The sequence below is a fragment of the Micropterus dolomieu genome, linkage group LG21 (genome assembly GCF_021292245.1).
Source record: "Micropterus dolomieu isolate WLL.071019.BEF.003 ecotype Adirondacks linkage group LG21, ASM2129224v1, whole genome shotgun sequence".
NCBI classification, from domain to species: Eukaryota; Metazoa; Chordata; class Actinopteri; order Centrarchiformes; family Centrarchidae; genus Micropterus; species Micropterus dolomieu.
Window position 1 is genome coordinate 33,513,020 of NC_060170.1, and position 23,607 is coordinate 33,536,626.

General features: G+C 38.6%; 1 protein-coding gene and 1 pseudogene across 1 annotated transcript; one reads left to right on the forward strand and one right to left on the reverse strand.

Moving 5' to 3' along the window:
* Positions 1-396: 396 nt before the first annotated feature.
* LOC123960343 lies at positions 397-11,880 on the forward strand (annotated as a pseudogene).
* Positions 11,881-12,667: 787 nt separating this feature from the next.
* On the reverse strand, positions 12,668-22,876 carry LOC123960584 (actin, cytoplasmic-like). Its single transcript, XM_046035405.1, has 8 exons — positions 22,751-22,876; positions 20,484-20,624; positions 19,826-19,933; positions 17,497-17,581; positions 17,085-17,246; positions 16,732-16,917; positions 15,606-15,790; positions 12,668-13,106 (listed from the first exon to the last, which is right to left on the reverse strand). Exons 1-8 carry the CDS (start codon positions 22,871-22,873, stop codon positions 12,963-12,965), a joined length of 1,134 nt encoding a protein of 377 aa, XP_045891361.1. The 5' UTR covers positions 22,874-22,876; the 3' UTR covers positions 12,668-12,962.
* Between the last annotated feature and the right edge of the window lie 731 nt (positions 22,877-23,607).

Here is a 23,607-nt window from a genome sequence, read left to right on the forward strand (position 1 = left end):
TTAACCTGAACAGCTGGACCATTTTACCCTCAGGGAACCTGCTGACACTAAAACTTTCCTTAATCTAAAACCATTAGATTTAAAAACAAGACAAAAACAAATAAATATATTCATTTTTTAAAAACATGCCACTTTATAAAAATATCATCAGATCTCATGCATAGCTTATGGTCTGACTCTACCTTGTTAAATCATATGAAATAAGTTGTTGATTGACAGCTGAGGAGGGCATGTCTCAGTCTCTGTCGCTGTCGTGCCCGGAAAAATTCCCCAGGCAACCTCAAGAAGTGTTTCATTGTTCCAATATTTATATATATTTATAACAGCAGCGGCCAAACTGAGATGGGAGGAGTTGCCACTGCTTAAATGCTGAGGCTGGTGTCTTAGAGACTAATCATGACTGGACAGGCAAAGAGGACACATGGAGGGACCAGTACCAGGTAAGAGGGAGGAAAAATACATGTGTGTGGGTGTATTAGAGCGACAGGCAAGGCAAGTTTATTTGAAGAGCACATTTAGACAATTTGAAGTGTGGTACATAATGTATTAACAACATGAAAAATTTAAAAAAAATAAATAAATACAAACATTAAAATTAATATTTACAATAAAATTAATATTTAAAATAAAATATATTATTAAAATAAAATATAAAGACGAGACTTAAAAACAGGACAGAACGGCAAGATGGTTACTGAAGAGTATTTAGGGTTCAGTCAGAGTTTAGAACCTGGATTTAAAGGTGGTCTAATATCCTCTGGAGGTTTGTTCCAGCTCTGTGCTGCTCAGTAACTAAATGCTGCTTCTTAATGTTTAGTTTTGCACTCTGGGAACAGTCAGCAGCCTGATGGCCTGAGAGGCCCAGAGGGTCAGATGGGAAAAGACAGTCAGAGTCCTAAACGGCTGAGAGATTTATAGACTGGAATAGATGGTCTTCATTCCAGCCGTCTATATTCATGAATTGTTTTATTCTGCAATGTTGTCTCATTTTCATGTCGCTAATATGAACACAGGGATGCACTTCTGAGTGTGAAAGAATTTTTGATGTAAATCCACTTAGAACATCAGCAGATGAAGATCACAGCAACTGAAAAAATATAGTGTCAAGTGGAGAAATACTTCTATAAAACCGACCGGAAAACTGATGCTTTTCTGTCTTTTGGTCTAAAATAAGATTCTTATTTAGTCAGTTTGTTAGTCAAAGAGTTAGATCTGCTGTAAGGCTGATTAAAGTTACTTCAGTTACCTTATTAAACTAGTCTTTAAGATATGACTTATGACTAATGTCTTCACACTCATAGCTGGACAGACACATGAACACTCCATGGGAAGTGATTCAGGACATGCATCAACACATATTCATGCAATTCTTCAAACACATACTTTCACTTTCAGGTGTGTGAACTAAATGTTTGAGGAGGGAGGGTTGTTTTATTTGTCTGACAGACATGAAGCCTGTTTAACTGGCTGTGCCTCTATCATTACTATATTTAGTGTTCATATATTTCCTTTATTAGTTTAATTACATAGGTCCACCTTTTACGTGAACTTAATAGATTTTACAGTAAGCTATAAACAAAAGTGAAAAAATATATATACATTGGTCAAGATGATTTTATCTGAACCATACCTGAGGGACCCGTGGGGGGAAAAAAAGGCCACAAGTGTTTACAAACACTACAAACATTACAAATACTTCACATTTTCATTTCAGTTGAAACAGAGTGATATTATGTCATATGTTTAAAACCAAAAATAACACAATATTTCTATTACAGTCTGTTAAACTCCTCAAGTCTCTGCTTCATCACGCAAGAGCAACAGCACACTTACTTCTGGGATCTGGGATTCACAATGGTGGCTATTAACTGAAGTATTTGTTGTTACTACGTCACCTAGCTACCAACAAAACAAACAAGCAGGACTAATGCACTGAAAGTTGTTTATTTTTATGTATTTCTACAGATTATGTAAAACTCCAGCAGCACAGAGCAGCTCCACATTCCTGTGTTCCAGCAGTGAGTCATGTTGTACATATTCTTATCTATGCTTCTTGATCTGCAGTACTTCCTTTATATTTACCTACTACTATGTTCATTGTTATGCACCAAGAAGATATATTTGAAAATCTACTTGACAATCCACCTCATTCTGAGCCACATTGAACTGAATGTTGTTAAGTATTCTGGACCTTTAGTTATTACCATGAGCTCAAAGCAATCAGCAGTGAGTGATGCAACGAGTGTTTAGCTGATATTTTCCCTGGGTTTCGCCTCAAAGGTTACATAAAGGTGGACTTACAAACCTATACCCTTTGTTATGGTAGTGTGCATACTCATTGTATGTCTTGTCAGGAAGTGATCGCTTCCTAAGAAGACATAGAAATAAGGGACAAAATCCACAGTCCCCATTCTGCCTACAAATGCAGGTTCATTGATGTCAGTGTTTTAAAGGGACATGAGCTTCCCAGAAGGCCTCAAGCGCAACCGTTATTTCTGCATATATATATAATTTTGCTGTATATTTATTTATTCCTGAAATAAATAGTCTAACTTGAAGAAACTTTGAATTTCTTTCTAGTTGTAAATCCATTTCAGATTGTAAAAGAGATCATGTGACCTGGGATTTACCAGGTGATCATCAGAAAAAAACAAGAAACTTTCTGCTGACTTGGACCCTGTGAGACCTTCTGGTAAAAAGTAAAAGTGTGATAAATACATTAATGTTTAGAACATTAAGTTGACAATTATTTCTTTTGATGGTGATATCTTTTGCAGGTCCGAAACCTATCATGGAAACCACAAAAAACATTTTAACCAGCTGTAAGTAACCATCATCTACTGTACACAAAATTTACAAGATGAATTTGTATATATTTAGAGTTCCAAGCGAACCCGTTCTCACTCCCTGACTCCTCACATATGGTCAAGAGCCATCGTCATCAGTTTGTAATGCAGTGGGGATCCCTTTACAGTCATAGTTCAACGCAGTAGGGGAAGCCCTGTAGCGTCAGTTTTTGATGGCAAAGGTGATATACAGAAAAGAGAGAGTAAGAGGTAGTTGGGGTGGATGGAGGGCCTTGTGTCCTGTGTGAAACAAAAAGTCAACATTAAATTTTTTTATTTAAGTTAGGCAAAGTTACGTAAATTGACATTAGTTAACTTAGGCTGTGCGTTAACTGATGTACGTAGTTATTTTAACCCAAACCATGAGCTTTTCCTAACCTTGACCAAGTAGTTTTGTTGCCTAAACCCAACAAAGTACTTTTTGTGCCTAAACCTAACATAACTGCTATTTCAAAGCCATTTCAAAATGGCGATGTTTCGAAATGCTAGCGTTTTACTTTGAAAATCTAATCGGACGTTGCCTATTTATTGTTGCTAACTTTACCGGAAGTTGCATATTTGTTGTGGCGGAAACCTAAACGTCAATAAATGATGCAAAAGGGGAACCCAGGGTGTTAAAAAGAGATGCCAAAGGGCCTTGACCAAGCATCAATATGTGACAAGGAGTCAGAATCTGTTTTCCAAGCCGGAGGGGGCCTGGGAACTCCATTGTAATCATGTTGGTTTTTATTAGGGGTCCAAGCCCGAGGGGGTCTAGGGACCTATTATCATTGTATTGGTTTTTATTTTTATTCTTCCGTATGACATAAAAGCAAGGAGTTTGGGCTTGGATCTCCGTCGTACGAAGGCATAGATCAAAAACCTTATACGCACGAGTTCGGGGGATTCCCCTGAATCTCGTGCTATAGGCCACGCCCATTTCCGCCTAGATTGTTGTTTTTTTTTTGCAAAATCGCAAAAACTGATTAACCTATTTTAATAAATGAGAGAAAATGTGAGAATTATGAGCTAACAATTTCCCTCTACGAATGCTTAAAAATAAGAAAGTGATGTTGTATCTTGTACACCAAACGTAGGGCCCTTAAGTGGCAAGGCTTTCTGAGGGCCTGTAAAAAATGTGGTGCAATTAGCCCCTAGGTGGCGCTGTGTAACAGGCAATATCTGTTCCTCTATAACCACAAGACCCATTGACATGAAACATGGACGGCTTGTTCAGGATGGTCTCCTGACACGATGGCGCTGTTATTGCAGATAAAGATGTTTCTTGAAATCATCACAAGTCCGACACCTGCAAATTTTGATGCAATTTGGCCAGGTGTGCGACTTACGTCGGGAGGCTTGGACCCCTTTCATAACTGCTTACAGTTCTAGTTTATTTATTGTGTTTTTTTCTTTTATAGGGTTTAAACCAAACACATCGCCAGTGGAAACTGCAATGATACAAAGTAAATACAGAGTTTTGCTTCCAGTATACAACATTACTATACTTGTAATATACTTCTAGTTACTTATTACTCCTTTTGTTGTTCAGTGGACATTCACTTCAAGGATGGTGCATTTAGTTATGAGTAACACAGCGTTACTAGCATTAGTAACTGTAATAATATTACTGTTTTAGAAAGTTACTGGGAAAAGTCACATTATTACAGCAACGTGTTACTGCCCAACACTGTTCTAGACCTGCTCTTTTATGAAAAGCGCTATGAGATAACTGTTGTTGAACAGAACCACTGGAGCATCATCACATATGTTTGTATTCATATCTTTACACTGGAAATTGCAAACTTCAGCTTGAATTGGCTCCAGCTAAAACTTATGAGTGGAGGTCTTCAGTACTTTGAAACAACAACAAATATTGTGTCACCTCCAGTTTGACTTAACATTGAAACATAAGACTGAAATTCTAAATTTCACAACAGTTCTTTGAAGCCAGCTTTGGGCCGCAATTTACATATTTTGTTTGTAAAAGATTGTAAAGCACTGAATAAATAGCCTTTCTATATTACAGCACATGTGCTCAGGATTGTGCTGTTGGGGAAAAGTGAAGAGCTAAAGACAACACTCGGCAACTTCATCATTGGAAAGCAAGGTTTTGATTTCCAGAAACATACCCCGACCAATCAGTGCGTGGCTGTCTATGGAGAGTGGAAAGGAAATAGTTTAAAAGTGGTGAAAACTCCAGACATGTTCAGTCTGTCTGAGGAGGCAGTGAGACAAGAGATGAGAAGCTGTGTGGCTCTTTGTCGTCCTGGACCAAATGTTCTGTTGTTGTTAGTAGAGCCTTCAGATATCGAAGAGAAGAACCAACAAATATTGTTCACCCTGAATTTGTTTGGTCATGATGCTTATAAATACTCAATGGTCATCAGCACACATGAAGGAACACAAACAAGTTTCTCTGTCAGACAGCTCCTGAAGAAGTGTGGAGGAAGAAACTACAGCATGTTCAAAAATGACCACCAACTGTTGATGGAGAACATTGAGAAAATTGTGTGTGAAAACCAAGGAACCTTCCTCACCTTCACTGAAGAGACCATCAGACCAAAGTCTGAACACATCAAACCAGCTTTAAACCTGGTTCTGTGTGGGAGGAGAGGAGCAGGGAAGACTTCAGCAGCCAAGGCCATTTTAGGTCAGACAGAGTTTCATTCAGTCTCCAACTCATCAGAGTGTGTTAAACATCAGGGAGAGGTGTGTGGACGTTGGGTTTCCCTGGTGGAGCTGCCTGCCTTGTATGGAAAACCTCAGGAGGCAGTGATGGAGTAATCACTCAGGTGTATCTCCCTCTGTGATCCTGAGGGCGTCCATGTCTTCATCCTGGTCCTACCTGTGGGTCCCCTCACTGATGAAGACAAGAGAGAGTTAGAGACCATCCAGAACACATTCAGCTCTCGAGTCGATGACTTCACCATGATTCTGTTCACTGTGGAGTCAGATCCTGCTGCTCCAGCTGTTGTTAACTTTCTAAAGAAAAACAAGGACATCCAGGAGCTCTGTCAGAGATGTGGAGGAAGATCTTTTGTTCTCAACATCAAGGACAAGCTGCAGATTGTCGAGCTGTTAAATACTGTGGATCACATGAGACCCTACAAGGACAAACTACACGGCTATACAACAAAAACATTTGCATATGCTCAAATAGAAAAAATCATACAACAAGAGAAACGTATCAACATGCAGCAAGCTGAACTGCAGATGCTGAAAAAAAGCAACATCACTTGTAAGTATGTTAATGGATTTCCCATGTTGAAACATAATGTCCTTGCTAGAGTCATGAGCGTCTACTGTCAGATAGTGTATGTATTTGTCAATGGGTTTCTTGATTGGTTGCCAAAGATCAAGACATATGAGCAGGCAAACAGCAAAAAGGAGAGGAAAGAAACACCATCTTAAGAAAGTTGGAATGATGTGAGTAGTGAGAAACTCCTTTTATTAATTTAAGAGAAAGTGATTTTCAATGTGAAGGCAACCTCCTGAAGTATTTTAGTTTAGTCCAAGTAACCTTGTGACCTGAAACCACTGCTGAGCTGTGAGCAATCAGTGTGGGGGGACCGTCCACCCAGTCAAGGAAAGCAACACTGCCGGGAGCAGTGGTGGACGAAGTATTTAGATCCTTTACTTAAGTTAAAGTACCAATACCACACTGTAAAAGTACTCTGTTATAAGTATGTAAGTATCATCAGGAAAATGGATTTAAAATATGAAAAGTGCTGATTATTTTCTCCATAAATTCATTGATTGTTTGGATTGTAAAGATTCTGCGGTCACAGTTACCCAGAGCTCAAAGTGACACCTTCACAATGCTTGTTCTGTCCAAACTTTAACATTATTAATAAACATTATTGTTATTACAACCATTCAGATAAAAAACAGCAAATCTTCCCATTTGTTAAGCTGAAACCATGAAATGTTTTTGCATGAAAAATGATTTAAACGATCAGAATAGTTGCCAAAACATTTCTGTCAAGTAACTAGTCATTTCAGCTGTACTTGTATGAATTGTTATAAGCTATAATTATAGTTTATAACAAAACATTATTTTTTATAAACTTTATCTGTTTCTGTGTGTAAAAAGTAATATGTAAAGTAACTACTGAAGCTGTCAGAGAAATGCAGTTAAGTAAAAAGTACAATATCTCTGAGATGTGGGGGAGTAAAAGTGGAAAGTAGCATGAAAAGTAAAAATACATCTCATTTGAGCTTAAGTTCAGTACTTAAGTAAATATACTTAATTACTGTCCACCACTGGCACGAAGGGGCCAAACTCTCTTTGCAACAAAAGATTTCTCCAGTACTGTGCCAGGCATGTAAGTGGAACGGACCAGAACTGATTCAAACTGACTTTATTTGTGACAATTTTATTTAGCATCTTAACACCAGGCCGGATTTGGAGAGGCCCCTGAATCATATTCATCTTATTAAAAAGGGCTCAATGCCAGGGTTTGACAGTTAGTTTAAGAATGTGCATCTTTTGACTCAGTCCAAGTACCCTCATATGTAGAGTATAGTGGACAACAGACAGAAGGGTTAGCATTAGCTGCAGGAACCGATTCTAACCTACAACAACCAGACACTACGCCACCATGCTTCTCCACAATGCACTCTTCCACCGAATTGTTACTGTGATGTAGAGACAGAGCTCAGTTAAAACTATGGTTGAAAGATACTTTTGTTACAGATTAATAACTTGCTCCAGTCCATGTTGCCAAGCTGGTTCGGCAACATATGCAGCTGAACCGAAGCCCTGTTTACTGGCTTCTCACTGACCCGCCCTTCTCTGCTTCTGATTGGCTAGTAGTCCTTAACTAGGAACTGCACATGTGCAACTCCCAACAAAGATCATTAAGACACAAGGTGTATCACGCCATAGCTAAAACGAAGCTTCAACACAGGGTGAAAAGAGGAACTGCAGCAATGTGCATGACACAAATATGGTGTTTTTTGAAATTTGAAACCATGTATACCTGTTCTGGTACAACCTCTAAATAAGATTATGAACCTGAAAATGAGCATAATATCACCTCTTTAAGTGAGTTCCAAACTGACACAAACAGATCTTGACCATGCATATGTGAAAACATTTTTTTGTACCACCGGTGCTGTGACATTGTAAAATTAGTAACTCCAAGTCGTCTTATTCCACAGGTGATGATGAGGAGCAGAGCCCACAGAGTCTCAGGATTGTGCTGATAGGGAAGACTGGCTGTGGAAAGAGCTCTACAGGAAACACCATTCTAGGAAGAGACGAGTTTAAAGCTGAATTGTACCAAAAATCAGTCACCAAACTTTGTCAGAAAGCACAGAGTGAAGTGGACGGTCGTCCGGTCGTTGTGGTCGACACTCCTGGTCTGTTTGACAATAGTTTGACCCATGAAGAGGTTCATGAGGAGATGGTGAAATGCATCAGTCTTCTGGCTCCAGGACCACATGTCTTCCTGTTGGTGTTACACGTTGGCAGATTTACACCAGAGGAGAAGGAGACATTAAAACTCATCAAGGAAGGCTTTGGGAAGAATGCTGAAAAGTTCACAATCATTCTTTTAACTGGAGGAGATAAACTAAAGCGTGAGAAAGTTTCCATTGAAGAATATATTGAACATAAATGTGATGATTCCTTTAAGAAGCTGATCTCTGACTGTGGAGGAAGATGCCATGTGTTTAATAACTATGATGAAGAAAACCGCACACAAGTCAGTGAGCTGATAACCAAGATTGACACCATGGTGAAGGAAAATGGAGGCAGCTGCTACACCAATGAGATGCTGCAAGAGGCCGAGGCAGCTATAAAGAAAGAAATGGAGAGAATCCTGAAGGAGAAGGAAGAAGAGATGAAGAGAGAGAGGGAGGAGCTTCAAAGAAAACATGAGGAAGAAATGGAAGAGATGAAAAGAAGAATTCAAAAAGAGAAAGCAGAAATTGAAAAGGAGAGAAAACTGAGGGATAAACAACTCGAGGACTACATCAGCAAGGAACTTGACAGAAGAAGGAAAGAACAAGAAAGAAGAGAAGAGGAAGAGAGGTGTCGGAAAATACAGGAAGAATCACAGCGACAGGAGTGGAAACAAAAGCTTGAAATGTTGGAGTTAAAAACTAAACATGAATTTGAATCAAAGGAAAGCATTGACAAAAAGCTGAGGCAGAGTAGAGAAGAAATGAAAGAAAAACAAGAGGCTTGGGAAAGAGAACGAAAAGAGTGGTGGGAGAAAAGAAATAAGGAAAATGAGCTGAGGCAACTGGAAGAACACACAATAATTAAAAAGTTTCAAGAAGAAATTGAGCAGCAAAAAGAAGAATATGAAAAGAACAGAAAAGAAGAGGACAGAATCAGAAGAGAACAGGAGGAACGAGAGAGAAAGGAGCTGGAGAGAAACTATGAAATACGCCTGATGCATATAAAGGAGAAAGTTGAAGAGGAAGCCAGAAAGAACGCTGAGGAATTCAATACATTTGGAGAGAAATGCACAATGGAGTTTAAAGAGTGTGAAGAAGAAATGAAGAAAAAACATCAAAGAGAAATCAACAACTTAGTGAAGTGTTTCACCAAAAAAAGAGGAAGTACTAAAAAGCTCAGTGACTTACTGAAGAAACACGAGCAAGAAATTAACAGTCTGGAAAATGAGGAGGAAAAGAAAAATATTCATCAAAAACATGAAAATGAAATAAGTGACTTGATACAGAAACTTCTGAAAGAAGTCAACAATCCACCCAAGTGTAGCATTTCATAAGGCATTTTGTTTTTTAGCCATAAAGGTTTAGCCAAAAAGTGATCAAATATATAAATCTCTCCCTTTTGGTACAGATATTGTTGAGAGCATAGTCAAGTTAATTTCATTTCTACAGGCCAATGTCAAAAACTTTACAATCTGTCTAGCGTACAGTGAGTGACCATAACAATTAACAGTACTGATGGTTATGTTAGCAGTTATCTAACTAGTGAAACTGCACTAACCATGCTTTACACTGTCTAAAAAGAGACTTTAGAACATGGAGGAGGATTTAACTGAAGCCTTTTTGCTCCTTTAGTTTGTGAAAATAACCAAACAGTGGATATACAGGTTTGCTTCTAGTATGTTTGTTTTGTTGATATTTTATGTACTCAGTGTCTGCAGAAGTAACTTGATTAGTAATAATGTGGTCAAAGTGACTGTAAAAATTTGTTTAAAACCATAAGATAGAGAAAATAAAACAGGTACATTACCACAGATAATTATTGGGGTTTAAGGCTGATATGAAATCCAGAAAATCCAATAAACACATAATAATCATCCCTCATAGGTGGTAATTAAGAGTTATAACAAACGTGTGTTAAAAGGCAGGACACGTTACAGTTCAATATTATATTTTTCTGATCAAATCCAGTAGTGACAATAAACTTTTCTTCTTTTGGATAGACCAATGCGGATATATCATTGGTTAGACAATATCAGAAGCGTTGAACTTGATCTTCTCTGTTTCATCGTTTTCTCTCTTCAAATTTATTTATTAGGATAAACCATCTCGTTTTCGAGGGAAAAGAGAAGAACAGTGACAAAAAAAACAACTAAAAGGACATTTATACATTTGTCCGTGTAAAGACAGACAACAGACAAATACACACACACACAGAACCACCAATACAGAGCAGCAGCAACAACAACAACAACAACAACAGGAAAATAAAAAAAACACAAAACAAAACAACAATAATAATTACAGAAATATAAAGAACTTTACAACCAACTGGCCAATAATACTTATGAAATTGTATGTACGTGGATCACAAAATAATAATAAATTTAATTTTAGTATAGGACACAATGTGTCAGCATCATTCATTACATGAGAAGTCAATCACAAGGTAAGAAGAAAGGGTATGCCTACATCCCAAATGAAGCAATGGATCTAATATCAGAAGGTAGGTTATTCCAATCCAAAGGGGCTTTAAACATAAAAGCTCTTTTGCCAACTGATTTCTTAGCTCGAGGGACAGAAAAATAAAGTTGAGCAGAGTGCCTCAATTGATAATTTGAAGTAATAGGAACAAGATACTGTTGTAAATAAGAAGGGTAATTGAAATGAATACACTTGAATATAAGTTGAAGCCAGTGAATTTTTCTTCTTATGTTTAGAGATGGCCATTTAAGAGCATCGTACATTGTATGAAAAAGGGACATCTAAGGACAAATCTGCACATATTGTTAAGTTTTGATTAACAACATCACAATAGTCAAAAAAGAATAACTTTTTGTAACTTTAAGCAGAAGAGAACAGTCAGGTACTAGGTTTCAACAACCTAGAAATGTGTCTAGTTTATCAGACATGAGATGCCACATACAAGATGAATCACAGTACAGCTCCTCTGCAGTTTTAACAATCTTCTTTTATTTAAAAATCTCAATGCAATAAATTCCATGTCAATATTCAGAACAGAAAATGTTTATTTCTTACCAGCATGACGGTATGATCTGCATGTAAGCAAATAATTGTGGCCTTCATAGGAGTTTCCACATCTACACTTTCATTTTGACCTCAACACTAAAGTCTCTTCAGTCTTCTGGCTGCTAGTTTATTTGTAAAATAAAATGATGTGCTCATTAGGGATGTCCGGATAGATACTACAATATCAATATTTTTGAAACCAACGTTTCCTGCTCTAGGACTAATTCTCACTTAAAAGGATCAAATTTAAACTGAGTCATTTGGAGTGAGTGTGTGTTTTATCAGAAGTATCTTACTATCAACAGGATGGTCTAATTATTGAATCTATGATTGTATACTGACTGGCTGACTGTAAAAGCAGTCAAGTCTGGCTGTATTTTAGCTGTGAAGGTAATAATGTTGCTCTGTTAGCAACAGATAGCTGTGGTAGCATTCGGCAAAACTAAAAACAGGTTCATACATATTTTTCCGTTACCATCACGTTGTTTCACATGTAAGAGCTTCCACGATGACAGCATTGTTGTCTCTGATGAGGACTGCACTACAGAGCCATGCACAGGCCTGGGACCGGACCAGGGTCGAGGTGAAGCAGAGGAGGGAGGGCTGCCAGGGTTAGAGGTAGGTTATTTTATTAAACTGGTGCAGAAAAATTGTTGAAAACATGAAAGATTTGTTTCAAGAGCCTGGAAACACCCCTGGATTTCAGTCAGGATGCTTTCTAATGCTCCTCTTTAAAAAAACTGAACTTGGCATGGGAATGTGTCCTTCTTAAACTTCGTCAAGAAATATAGTCATTTCTGAGCTTTCTTCACCAGTGTGGGGATGTGAGATGACCATATAAGTTTCTCTGCGATGCTGATTCCCAGGAACATGAAACTGTTCACCTGCTCCACCTCAGCTCCACTGATGTAGACAGGAGTGTGTGTCTTTATTTCCTACTTCCTGAAATCAATAATCAGCTCCGTGGTTTTGGTGGCGTTGAGCAATAGGTCGTTCTCTGTGTACCGCACTTAGTTATCAACCAAACCTGTGAGCTCTGTTCTGTTTCATCACTTCATATTCACATTGTACTAACAACAGTCCACACTGAACTACAGGGAAACACTTTATTCACATTTTAGAAGCACAAACAAAGAAAGCAAAGATCAAATACAGAACATGGGATTAAAGATTCATCTTGATGTCACCAGTTATAAATCGTCCATTTTATGTGACACTTGGTTTGTTGACTTCTTACTACACTTTATCTACCGTATACTATACACTTTACAGAAAACTACATAAAGGAGGAGATGCATTAGATCTTAACAATTATTATTATTATACATCTAAACCTGATCTTTCACAAATCCAAGCGTGTCTTCAGTATGATTTCAAAATCTTACAAGATTGGCATTTTTACAATAAACTATTGTTAAAAAAACAAAATAATTTCTTATGATTTTTGGTACCAGACAGAATCTCAAATCCAAACCCGATTATTGTATTATAACTTGTTCTGACTGTACTCTTCTGCCTAAATTTATAAAAAGTTATTCTTTTTTGACTATTGTGATGTTGTTAATCAAAACTTAACAATATGTTTAGATTTGTCCTTGGATGTCCCTTTTTCACCGAATGTACGATGCTCTTAAATGGCCATCTCTAAACATAAGAAGACCCATATCTATAAGGAGGACGACAACGACACGGGGCTTTCTAAAGACACTTGCGGTGGACGATGGAGGGGCCGGACTCATCGTACTCCTGCTTGCTGATCCACATCTGCTGGAAAATGGAGAGGGAGCCCAGGATGGAGCCGCCGACCCAGACGGAGTACTTCCTCTCAGGGGGAGCGATGATCTGGAGGTGAGGAAAGAAAACAGGTGAGACAGAAAGAGGTGATGCTCAATATGAACAACAAAAGCCCTAAATTAATGTTTCTGTAGTTGGATAGTTTGGACAATTTTATGGAGATTAGGGCTGAAACGATTCATCGAGAAAATCAATTAATTTGAAAACTAAAAAGCAAATTCTTTGCATTGATGATTTGTTTAATCTATATAAATATACAGCAGCATGGATAGTTATTACTGTCACACAACGCACTAACACTGTGGGCAAGTTAATATGACGTGATATGATGGTGTGGATTAACAAGTGGAGGAAGACAGAGAAAATAGCAAGGGATGAAGAGAAGTGTTCAAAGGGATCATTTCAAGCTAAAGGAAAACAACAACCCGGTACATTGTGTCTACCGTAAAATGGAACTAGCCCACCACAACAGCATAACAGCAAATGCTACAGCATCAGAGCAGAAAGCACCCAGTCTAAGAATCAAGTTCACGGGGTGGACCCTAAATAAGGTACCTTACTGGTAATATTAGCATTTAACTTTATTTCATGATTGTTTAAATGAAGGCTAGTAAAGGAAAAGCACAAATCTTAGCTGTAAATGTAGAAACATGTGTTGGTTGCTGTTCTCCAACTGGTTAGACTGTTGAGGTTGGGTTGTAATTTAACAGTGATATGAGTTACACGCAGGGTGCCAATTATACAATGACAACCGGGGCGGTCAACTTTTTTTTCAGGTCAAAAAGAAAACCCAGTACAGCACAGGTACGTGTGACAGTGAACTAAAATCTTACAACACCTACAATATCCTCGCTTATTTAACTAATATCTTCAGTCTGTAAATGAAAGTTAAATCCATTACACCAGTTCATGTATGCCCCATACCACACGACAAGTTTGTAGTCAGAGGTCAAGTATTCTAGAGCAAAACACAACACACAACAGGAGACCATCAAAACAATCAAACACCGACCCACACAGTGCTGAACTAGAACCAAAGACACCATCATAAAATACTGCATTATCATCTCTAATTCCTAATTCTTATCATTTCAAGTTGTAAGTTTCAAGATATAGTGGTAATGAAATTACATAATGGGCTAGCTAACATCAGATGGCTCATTGTAAGTAAAAGGAATGCTAATCACGAAACTCTGAAGGTAGGAAAGTTAAGTGTTTTAGAGAAGCTAGATAGCTAACTACTGACATAGGGCGTACTCACACCAGATGATCTGTACTGTGTCGGACAGGTTTAACCTCCAAAGTTGTTTTTTTTTTACCAGTGTGATTGCTCCGTGCCGTGTCCAGGCACGGTACACCACTTGAAGAGGTTTGCTGATGCACGGTTAGGCTGGACTCCGGTACGGTACGCATCTAGTTTGATCACTAACCATACCAAAGCACACAACCGCAACACAAAATCCACTGTGCGGTGAGGGAGAGGGCAATTTTTAACATAGCTCTCCTTATTAGTTAGGCTCCTTACATGCTTGCCAATTTAACCTTTTGTAAGGTGGGTCTCCAACACTGACAGTTGTGTTAGACAGATTTGTGCAGCGGTGTTCATGAGAGAGAGAGAGAGAGAGAGAGAGAGAGAGAGAGAGAGAGAGAGAGAGACAGACAGTCAAGGTGCTACGCGAAGATAAGCGCAGCACTCTGCAATCACCTGCAATTTTAATTTTAATAAAAAAATAAGCCTGGTAAAAAATCCCATATGAATACGTGGTGGTCGGCGTTGATACTGTGGTGGGCTGCAACAAACAAATCATTGCATGGGAAACACTGACTGAGTGATGATGTAAACATGTGAATAATTGTGTGATCTCAGGTCAGTGGAGGAGAAGGGAGAGGGGACAATCGTGCTTGAGCATGGTAAAAGGCAACCAGCTCTAGAGTGAGTACGCCCTTACAGTGTCTCCACCAGCGTATAGTGGACTGGACTGGAGCAGCTGCTAATGTAAAGGTTGGGAAATGGTATGGTCCATTTGAAATCTTTTTTCAAGATTCTAGACTGTAAGGCATGAATATAGGAAATATATTGTAATATTAAGAATTACAGGTAAGAAAGACTGTTGTTTTTGCCTCTTTTGGGGGGGTCCAAGCCTTAATTAGGGGGATCAGACCCCACCAGTCACCCCTGTAATTCGAACCATGTTTACACAATTGATCCCAGCACTGGGGGGCAACAAGCAACATACTCTTATGCGATTACTCAAGGAATCGATAAAATAATCTGTACAATACTAGATCAATAAAATAAATGTTAGCTGCAGCCCCAATGGAGATTCCATTCAATAATATTAGACAGGTTTTATTATGATTTAGATTCTTTAAGATCAGGAAACCGAAAACACAAGATCAGGAAATGTGATCATTTCAATCCCAAATTCATGCTCCATCTTTAATTCAAGACACACTTTTAGTTACAAAAAAATTCATATAGAAGAGATTTAAGTTAGTGTCTGATTCAGTTAGTACTTCACTGATCTGCAATTAAAAAAGCTGTACCTTGATTTCCATGTTGAGTGGGGCCAGAGCAGTGATCTCCTTCTGCATGCGGTCAGCGAAGCCAGGGCAGAGGGTGGTGCCGCCAGACAGCACAGCCTGTGCGTACAGGTCCTTATGGATGTCCTCTACGCACTCCATGAGGCTGTTGTGGGTCATCTCGTGGATGCCAGCCATTCCATCCATTCCTGAAACATGCGGATGGAACAAGAGTCAATTTCAGGGTTCTTATGTCTTTTGCATTTCAAAATGCCTTTTTTTTTTTTAAATCAAATTTATTCTCTGTAGATTTTTCAGATCATTTTGAAATCTAAGAACAAATAGCTAGATGTTTATTTTGTAAATAAATGGATTTAAAATACAACAGGTATTTTACATTCTGACAGTGAATGCTGCGACTTATTGCAGCTCATTCAAATGAATTAACACTAAACCACTGCGGGATCATTCCTCAGTCCTATGCAGACGGTTGGACGACATTCCACTTTCAAACATCTCTGCCCATAGAGGAAGTAAACTTACTGGTGCTACCAGTACTCTACTATTTTAACTTAACATATAGAATAAATAATATTATATTTTTTCCCCCCAATATTTGTTAAATATTTAAATTTTCACTTGTTTATTCAGAGTGTCCATGGAACCGATGGTGAACGTTGCCAGTGGTCAAGTTGTGGTTTCCTTACACAGAACAGATTTTTCTGATAAAAACATCGCTGCATAGCTCAGAAATGTTAAGATTCAGATATTTTTAGTTATTTTATTTTTTTAAATTCTGGATTTTATATATTTGAAAACAAAGTGGGGATAACATTCTGTAAACACAGATGTGTTTCCATACCCTACTGTTCTTTTTCCACTCATTTATCCAGACTGATATCAAATTCCATACTTTTCCTACTGTGTTTACTGTGTCTACTGTGTTTTCCTACAAGTTTACTGTGGTTTTAATTTCTAGCACACAAGACCACAAGCGGCTCTGAAGCATAAAATATATTTATGCTAACTGTCTAATGGCCAATAGTTACTGACTTAAAATCTGTACAAGATCTATTAAAAGCACTTGCCAGTGTCTGTTTAAATGATTTGCTTTAGTGATACGACCTGCATTACTGGCCTTGTTACCCACCGACTAATGAAGGCTGGAAGAGAGTCTCGGGGCAGCTGAACCTCTCGCTGCCGATGGTGATGACCTGTCCGTCAGGAAGCTCGTAACTTTTCTCCAGGGTGGAAGATGGCTTCTGCATCTCCTTCTCGAAGTCCAGAGCCACGTAGCAGAGCTTCTCCTTAATGTCACGCACAATCTCACGCTCAGCTGAAATTAGAGAGTTAAAGGACACTAAAGTTAAATATTCAGAAAGTGGAAAAGCCTGCAGCCATTCAGGAGTTTATCTCTCACAAAGTTACACTTGTTTTAAAAGGAATTAGAAGCTCCAGATTATAAATCGTGCCTATGCTATTTGTTTTAGGTCAAACTCATACCAGTGCTGGTGAAGCTGTAGCCTCTCTCTGTGAGACTTTGTTTCAGACAGTCAGTCAGATCTCTGCCAGCCAGGCCCAGACGGAGACTGTTGTGACGCAGAGCGTAGCCCTCGTAGATGGGCACAGTGTAGCTGACGCCGTCACCAGAGCCTATCACAATACCTGCAAGACAAAAAGCTCACAATGAAAAAAAGGAAAAAACACTTTCTGTGGTTATTCTGATCATGGTTCAACATCAAGGCCGTCACTGAAATTTGCTAAGCTGCAGTTCCTCTAATGGCCTCTAGATGCTGCAATAAGGAAACAGTGCTGTTTATGTCATTTTTAAGCAAGGAGCCAATTTGTGACGAATTCAATATTTCTAAGACATTAGAGCTCAGAGAGATCTTTATGGTTGTATTTGACTTCTCACCTGTGGTTCTACCAGAGAAGAACAGTGACAGGACTGCCTGGGAGGCAACATACATGGCAGGACACTTGAATTTCTCGAACATAATCTGAACCAAAGAGGAAGATTCAACTCAATTCAATTTCATTTATATAGCACCAATTCACATCAACTACTGTCTAATTGTGCTTTTTATATAGAGCAGGACTAGAACATACTCTTTGTAATATTATTTACAGAGACCCAAAAATTGCAACCATGAGTAAGAACACAGGAAAGGAGTGCAGCAAACACAATATCCACACAGAAATACAGACTGTAAGGTAATAGCAGTACAGACTGAAATGTGGTGCTGATAATTACAGTAATGTTAATGATAATAATGAGAACAATAATAAAAACAACAGTAGGACTAGTGATAACAATTGTTAGCAAAGGGTGCTAAGCAGTAACATGTTAGAAGCAGGAATCAGACTCCACAGCTCCAGGGCCAGAAATACCTGCAGAAGGCAATAGGAGGAAAGAGGAGAGGTATGAGAGTGCACAAGACTACAAGAAAGGGAAGAAGCCTTCTACTTTTGGAGAGTTTTGGAGACTTTTGGAGTGGGGTTCACACATGGTACCTCCACAATTTCACCTTCACTGTGAATTTACAGCTAAACTGAGGCATTTTGAAGACCCCACCCTCTCTCAAATTCAAATTTGCTTTATTGGCATGAATGTATAGCAATAGTATTGCCAAAGCTACATATAAAGCACATAAGGACAATTAATTTTATACAGTATATATTAATAGGCAAAAAAACACTAAAAATAATTAATTAGTTCATAAAAAACTACAGTATCAAATGTGAGATTTAAAAACACAACAGTTACTAAATATCAAACAATCAAAATAATAATAATTTGAAAATTAGAACAATTATTTATTAGTCTAAGTTTCCATTGGTTGTCCTCAGTTCATGGCATGAGGAGATATATTTTGCCTGAATTATTTCACATTTGGACATAAACAGGGGAGTTTCTGTGTGTCTGATATAAATTTGAATTCGGGATATATCTGGGAAATGTTTGCAAAGCGTTTTTGTTTTATATTTAGGGCATGAGGTTAGAAAGTGCAGCTCTGTCTCTACATGTCCCCTGCCACACTGGGAGCAGAGTCTCTCCTCTTGTGGTAGCCAGCTCTGTCTGTGGCGACCCTTTTCTATGGCCAGGCTGTGTTCACTCAGTCTGTAGGTTGTCATCATTTCTCTTAGTTTAGGACATTTTATTGTGCTCAGGTAATTTAGTGTGAATTCTCTTCTTGGGGTCAGGTGACATTGGAATTTACTTTGTGTTTTGGTTGTTTCTTTCTCTCTCTCTTTCTCTCTCTCTCTCTCTCACCTGTCATTCACCAGTTCTGTGCAGAGTTTTGCGTGCATGCCGTGCTGCCGACAACTGCATGCACTTTATGGTTCCTCGCGGGTCTATTTCAAGTAGCCGGCTGTTTAACCCCTTGACGCCTGAATTTTTTTACTATAAAATGTTTTTAAAAATAATTTGTGTTTGAATTTGCTTTAAAGCTGATGTTAAATTAAGTGAAGATTGTTAATTTGTCTATAGAACATAGAAAAGATACAAATTCAGGTATGATGTAGGTATGATGCAAATTAGCAACAATAGGCATAAACGAGACACCGGGGCTTACAAAAGGTTCCTAGGTATGTATTGAATATGCACCAACAGGCATCGGGGGAATACATGCAGGATCTTGGCTGCAATCTGAAAGAAAGAGGTTTGATGCGTATTTGTGACACTCTGCATCAAGGGGTTAAAAACAATATAATATTCTTTGTGTGGTTCAACAGTGATAAATTATCCAAAAGTCCCGCAAAGTGTGGACAACTCGGCACAACACCAGAGAAGCTGGGGCTCGATTTCTTCAGCAAGTATTCCTCTTCTGCCATTAAACACATACATGCTACGTCTCTGCATGTGCACTAATGATCCAGCATTAAATGTGCTATTTAAAATCAGGCGTTGAGCACCCCCATATTGCCAAAGTGACATGATCCTTGTTTCACTGAGAAGCTTCGGCTGTGAGATTGACAGTCGAATCAGGCTCCGCCCATCGAAGCATCGAATCTTCAACTATTCGGGGTCAACCCTAATTACAAGTTAGAATTCTGACCTAGAAGTAAGCATATATTTAGTAAAAATGTCCAGCTGTTAATGTCTCAGTCTAGAGAATCTAAGGAGTTAAAGCTGCAATAGGGCAGTATGGATTGGTGCCTTGATTTTCTTTCTTCAGATCAGAGAGAGATGATGGTAAAAATAAACCCATAGATTTTGCGACTTTGTTACAAACACACACCTGTGCCATCATCTCCCTGTTATCCTTGGGGTTTAGTGGAGCGTCGGTCAGCAGGACTGGATGCTCCTCAGGAGGAACACAGAGCACATTGTAGGTGTGATGCCATATCTGCAGTACAGAACAGCTGTTAGTTCAATGACTAATCATAGTAACTATAAAGCTAAAGCAAATAAAAATACATGCAGGACAAAAGTAGTTGGTGTCAAGCTTTTTCCAGCTTTTAATATTTTGATTTTTTCAGTGGTGAAAAGGACATTATGAGTACAATTTCGAGGTACTTGTACTTTTACTTGAGTATTTCCTTTAAATGCTAGACTACACTCCACTACAACTACTGAGAGTTTGATTCATACATCTAACAAATAAACGATAATGCAATTATAGCTTCCAGCTGTAAGTAAGCACAAGTCAAAGTGCAGTAACAAAATGTCCAGAACTTTCTGCAGTTGGTTGGACATTTTCATTAGATTTAATGATAAAATGTAAATATATATAAGCATTAAATTTTAATAAATAATGTAAGTATTTCTACTTTATAGTTGTACTACTTTATACAAGTTCTTGATCATTTGTTACTAAACTTAAACAGATTGAAGTCAAAGCTCTCAGGCTGTTTTCTGGTTGAATCCAGGTGTTAAAACTAAGTAAGTATCTTCACCTTCTCCATGTCATCCCAGTTGGTGACTATGCCGTGCTTGATGGGGTACTTCAGGTTCAGGATACTTCTCATGCTCTGAGCATTGTCTCCCACATAGTGGTTCTCCTGCACAACTCCTGCATCCAGCTTTACAATCACATGCTACACACTGCATTATCTGTGTGTCAGATTTTATCAGACATTATCATTTTATCAGACCCCCCCACCCCCCAAGCACTTTGATCACCCACAAAAGTCAATAAGTTACATTTTATTTATTAAACACTTTAAGAGCTCTTTGTTTCAGCAGGTTTTCTGCTCGTGTTCAAAACTTTCTGCACAGTTAGAATCTCTCCCACATATCTGTGTCCTCTGACATATTGGGAAACAAAGTTTCAATCCGATGACAATAAAGTCATAATATTTTAACAAAATCTGCCTGCTCCTCTGCTGTGCATTAGCCTGTGTTATAGCTCTGCTGATTTGCAAGTGTCCCCTTCAGACTATCTGACAGACATGGACAGTTTGTTACTGGCACACACTGCCTGTGTGAGTCCGGAGTAAGCCTACATACATTTTCAATTTCAATTTTCAATTCAATTTTATTTATATAGCGCCAAATCACAACAACAGTTATCTCAGAGCGCTTTTCATAAAGGAGCAGGTCTAGACCATACTCTGGGATGCTTTTTAAAAAAACCTAACAGTCCCCACCAAGAGCAGCAAAAGGCAAGGAAAAACTTCCTTTTAAGAGGCAGAAACCTCAAGCAGAACCATGACTCAGGGTGGGCGGCCATCTGCCTCGACCGGTTGGGGGTGAGGGAGAGAGAGAGTGAGGGGGAGAGAGAGAGAGAGAGAGAGAGGGCAGGAGAGGAACAGAGAGAAAAAGAGAGGGATGTAAGGAGAGAGAGAGGGGAGGGAGGCAGCCAACACAATATACACACAGAGGTACAGACAGTAAAGGTGATGCTACAGACTAAATGAAAAATGGTACAGATATTTGTAGTAGTGTTAATGATAACAATCGTATTATAATATTTTCTTCTGTTTACTGCTCACCTACACGCAACTACCCAGCTATATGTCTCTTTTGGGTCAGATGAGTATGACAAACTGACTCACTGCCATTAAAAGCTGGATGGCTAAAAACTTCTTAGAACTGAATACAGACTGAGGTCCTTATTGTTGCACCCGATAGCATAGCTCCCTCGATCGCTCAGCATATTGGATCACTTTCATCATCAGTAAAATCAAATCTTAGAAATCTGGGTGTAACTTTTGACACATCGATGCACTTTGATCGACATGTTAAAAGTCTGACCAGGTTGTGTTTCTTTCATTTAAGAAACATTGCCAAGCTCAAATCTGTTGTCAAAAAAACTGAATTTGAGATAATAATCCATGCTTTTATTTCCTCCCATTTAGATTATTGCAACTCCCTTTTTACATCCCTCTTTACATCTTAGCAAGTCTTCCCTCGACCATTTACAAATGGTCCAAAATGCTGCTGTAAGGCTGTTGACCAGGTCCAGCCGGAGAACTCATATAACTCCCACTCTGTCCTCTTTACATTGGCTCCCTGTTAAATTTAGGATTCAATTAAAAGTGCTTGTTTTAACAAACAGAGCGCTGCATGATCAGGCACCCGGGTATATCTCAATCATGCTGCACCCGTATATTACCACTAGGCCTTTAAGATCTTCAGACCAAGGCATACTAGTTGTACCGCATACATGTCTAAAAACTAGAGGTGACCGTGCTTTCCAAGTGGCACCAACACTGTGGAATACTCTTCCATCAGACCTACGCTCTGAGGTCTCATTCGAAGCAATCAAAAATCAGCTGAAGACTTTTTTATTTAAATAAGCCTTTGTCTCCCTGTAAACTTTTAACTGTGAATAGTCATGTTCTCTTTAAAATACAAAATGCTTAATATTGATTATTTATGCACGTGTTAACATACACAAATAAATTGATTATATTGATTGATGCCTTTTATTGTTTGATGCTTATATATGACTGTCTGATTTAAAAAAAAAAATGTTGGTGCTGTATTAAATAAATTTTCCTTACTTACTACCCATCAGCTCCAACACATTCTCATCTGGGTGCATCAATTATCGACACTTTCAGACAGCATGACAAAGCATCTGTATTTGATGCAAAAGTAACCCTTCAGTATCATTATGAAACACAGCAGTTGGCTGCAACTTTTTTTTGTGGGTACAAGTTCGACTCTGGATTTTAAAGTCATGAGACGCAGGTGACGTCCATGCTGGTGTCTGTACCTTGTGTCTGAGGCAGCCAACCATTGATGGGAAGACGGCGCGGGGGGCGTCATCTCCAGCAAAGCCGGCCCTGCACAGGCCGGAGCCGTTGTCAAAAACAAGGGCAGGAATCTCGTCTTCCATTTCCTAAAGGAAACATGTAGATTAATGAGCAACATGGTGTTTATTTCTCTTCCCATAAAAAACCCTAAACAGCTACGCTCTCCTTAAACACTCCACCCATTGTTTTATCTCTTGTTCATTGTAGTAGGCTACTACTTTGTTTAAGCTGCTAGTTATTGCTATTCATGTTGTTGCTGTCATTAATGCTATTGCTAACAGCTATTTAACATTGTCCTGTCTTTATTTGTTCTTTGTTTACCCTGTTCTCTAAGCAGTTTGTCAACAATATGTTAGAATTGAATAGAATTTAGATGAGCAAATAAGTCTGGCATCGGCCCAATTTTTTTTTGAAGTCATCAGATGGCAGGCCAGGATACATAATCTGTCATGTACGGTGTGCCTGTTTAGCTCAGTCAGTCGTGCACTGGACTCTCGTTTGAGTTTGTGTGTTCAATAACCACTTACTGCTTGTGTTATTTTTCTCTCTTTTCAACAAATTGATTACAAAGAGATCATTTTTTCGAAGACATTTTATGAAGAGATCACCTCCCGGCGATTGGTCCACATCAACCTAGGGAGTTTCTCAGCTCTCAATTAAACACAACATAAAATACTCCTGCAAAGATGTTCATGTTTATTTTGTAGGCACAATCACTTAAGAGGAAGTGATTATATGAGTAACTTTTGCTGTCATGACTGAGATCTATTTTAGCAGCAGCCGCTTTATTGTTTGCCTTTTTTGCAGCTATTAATCT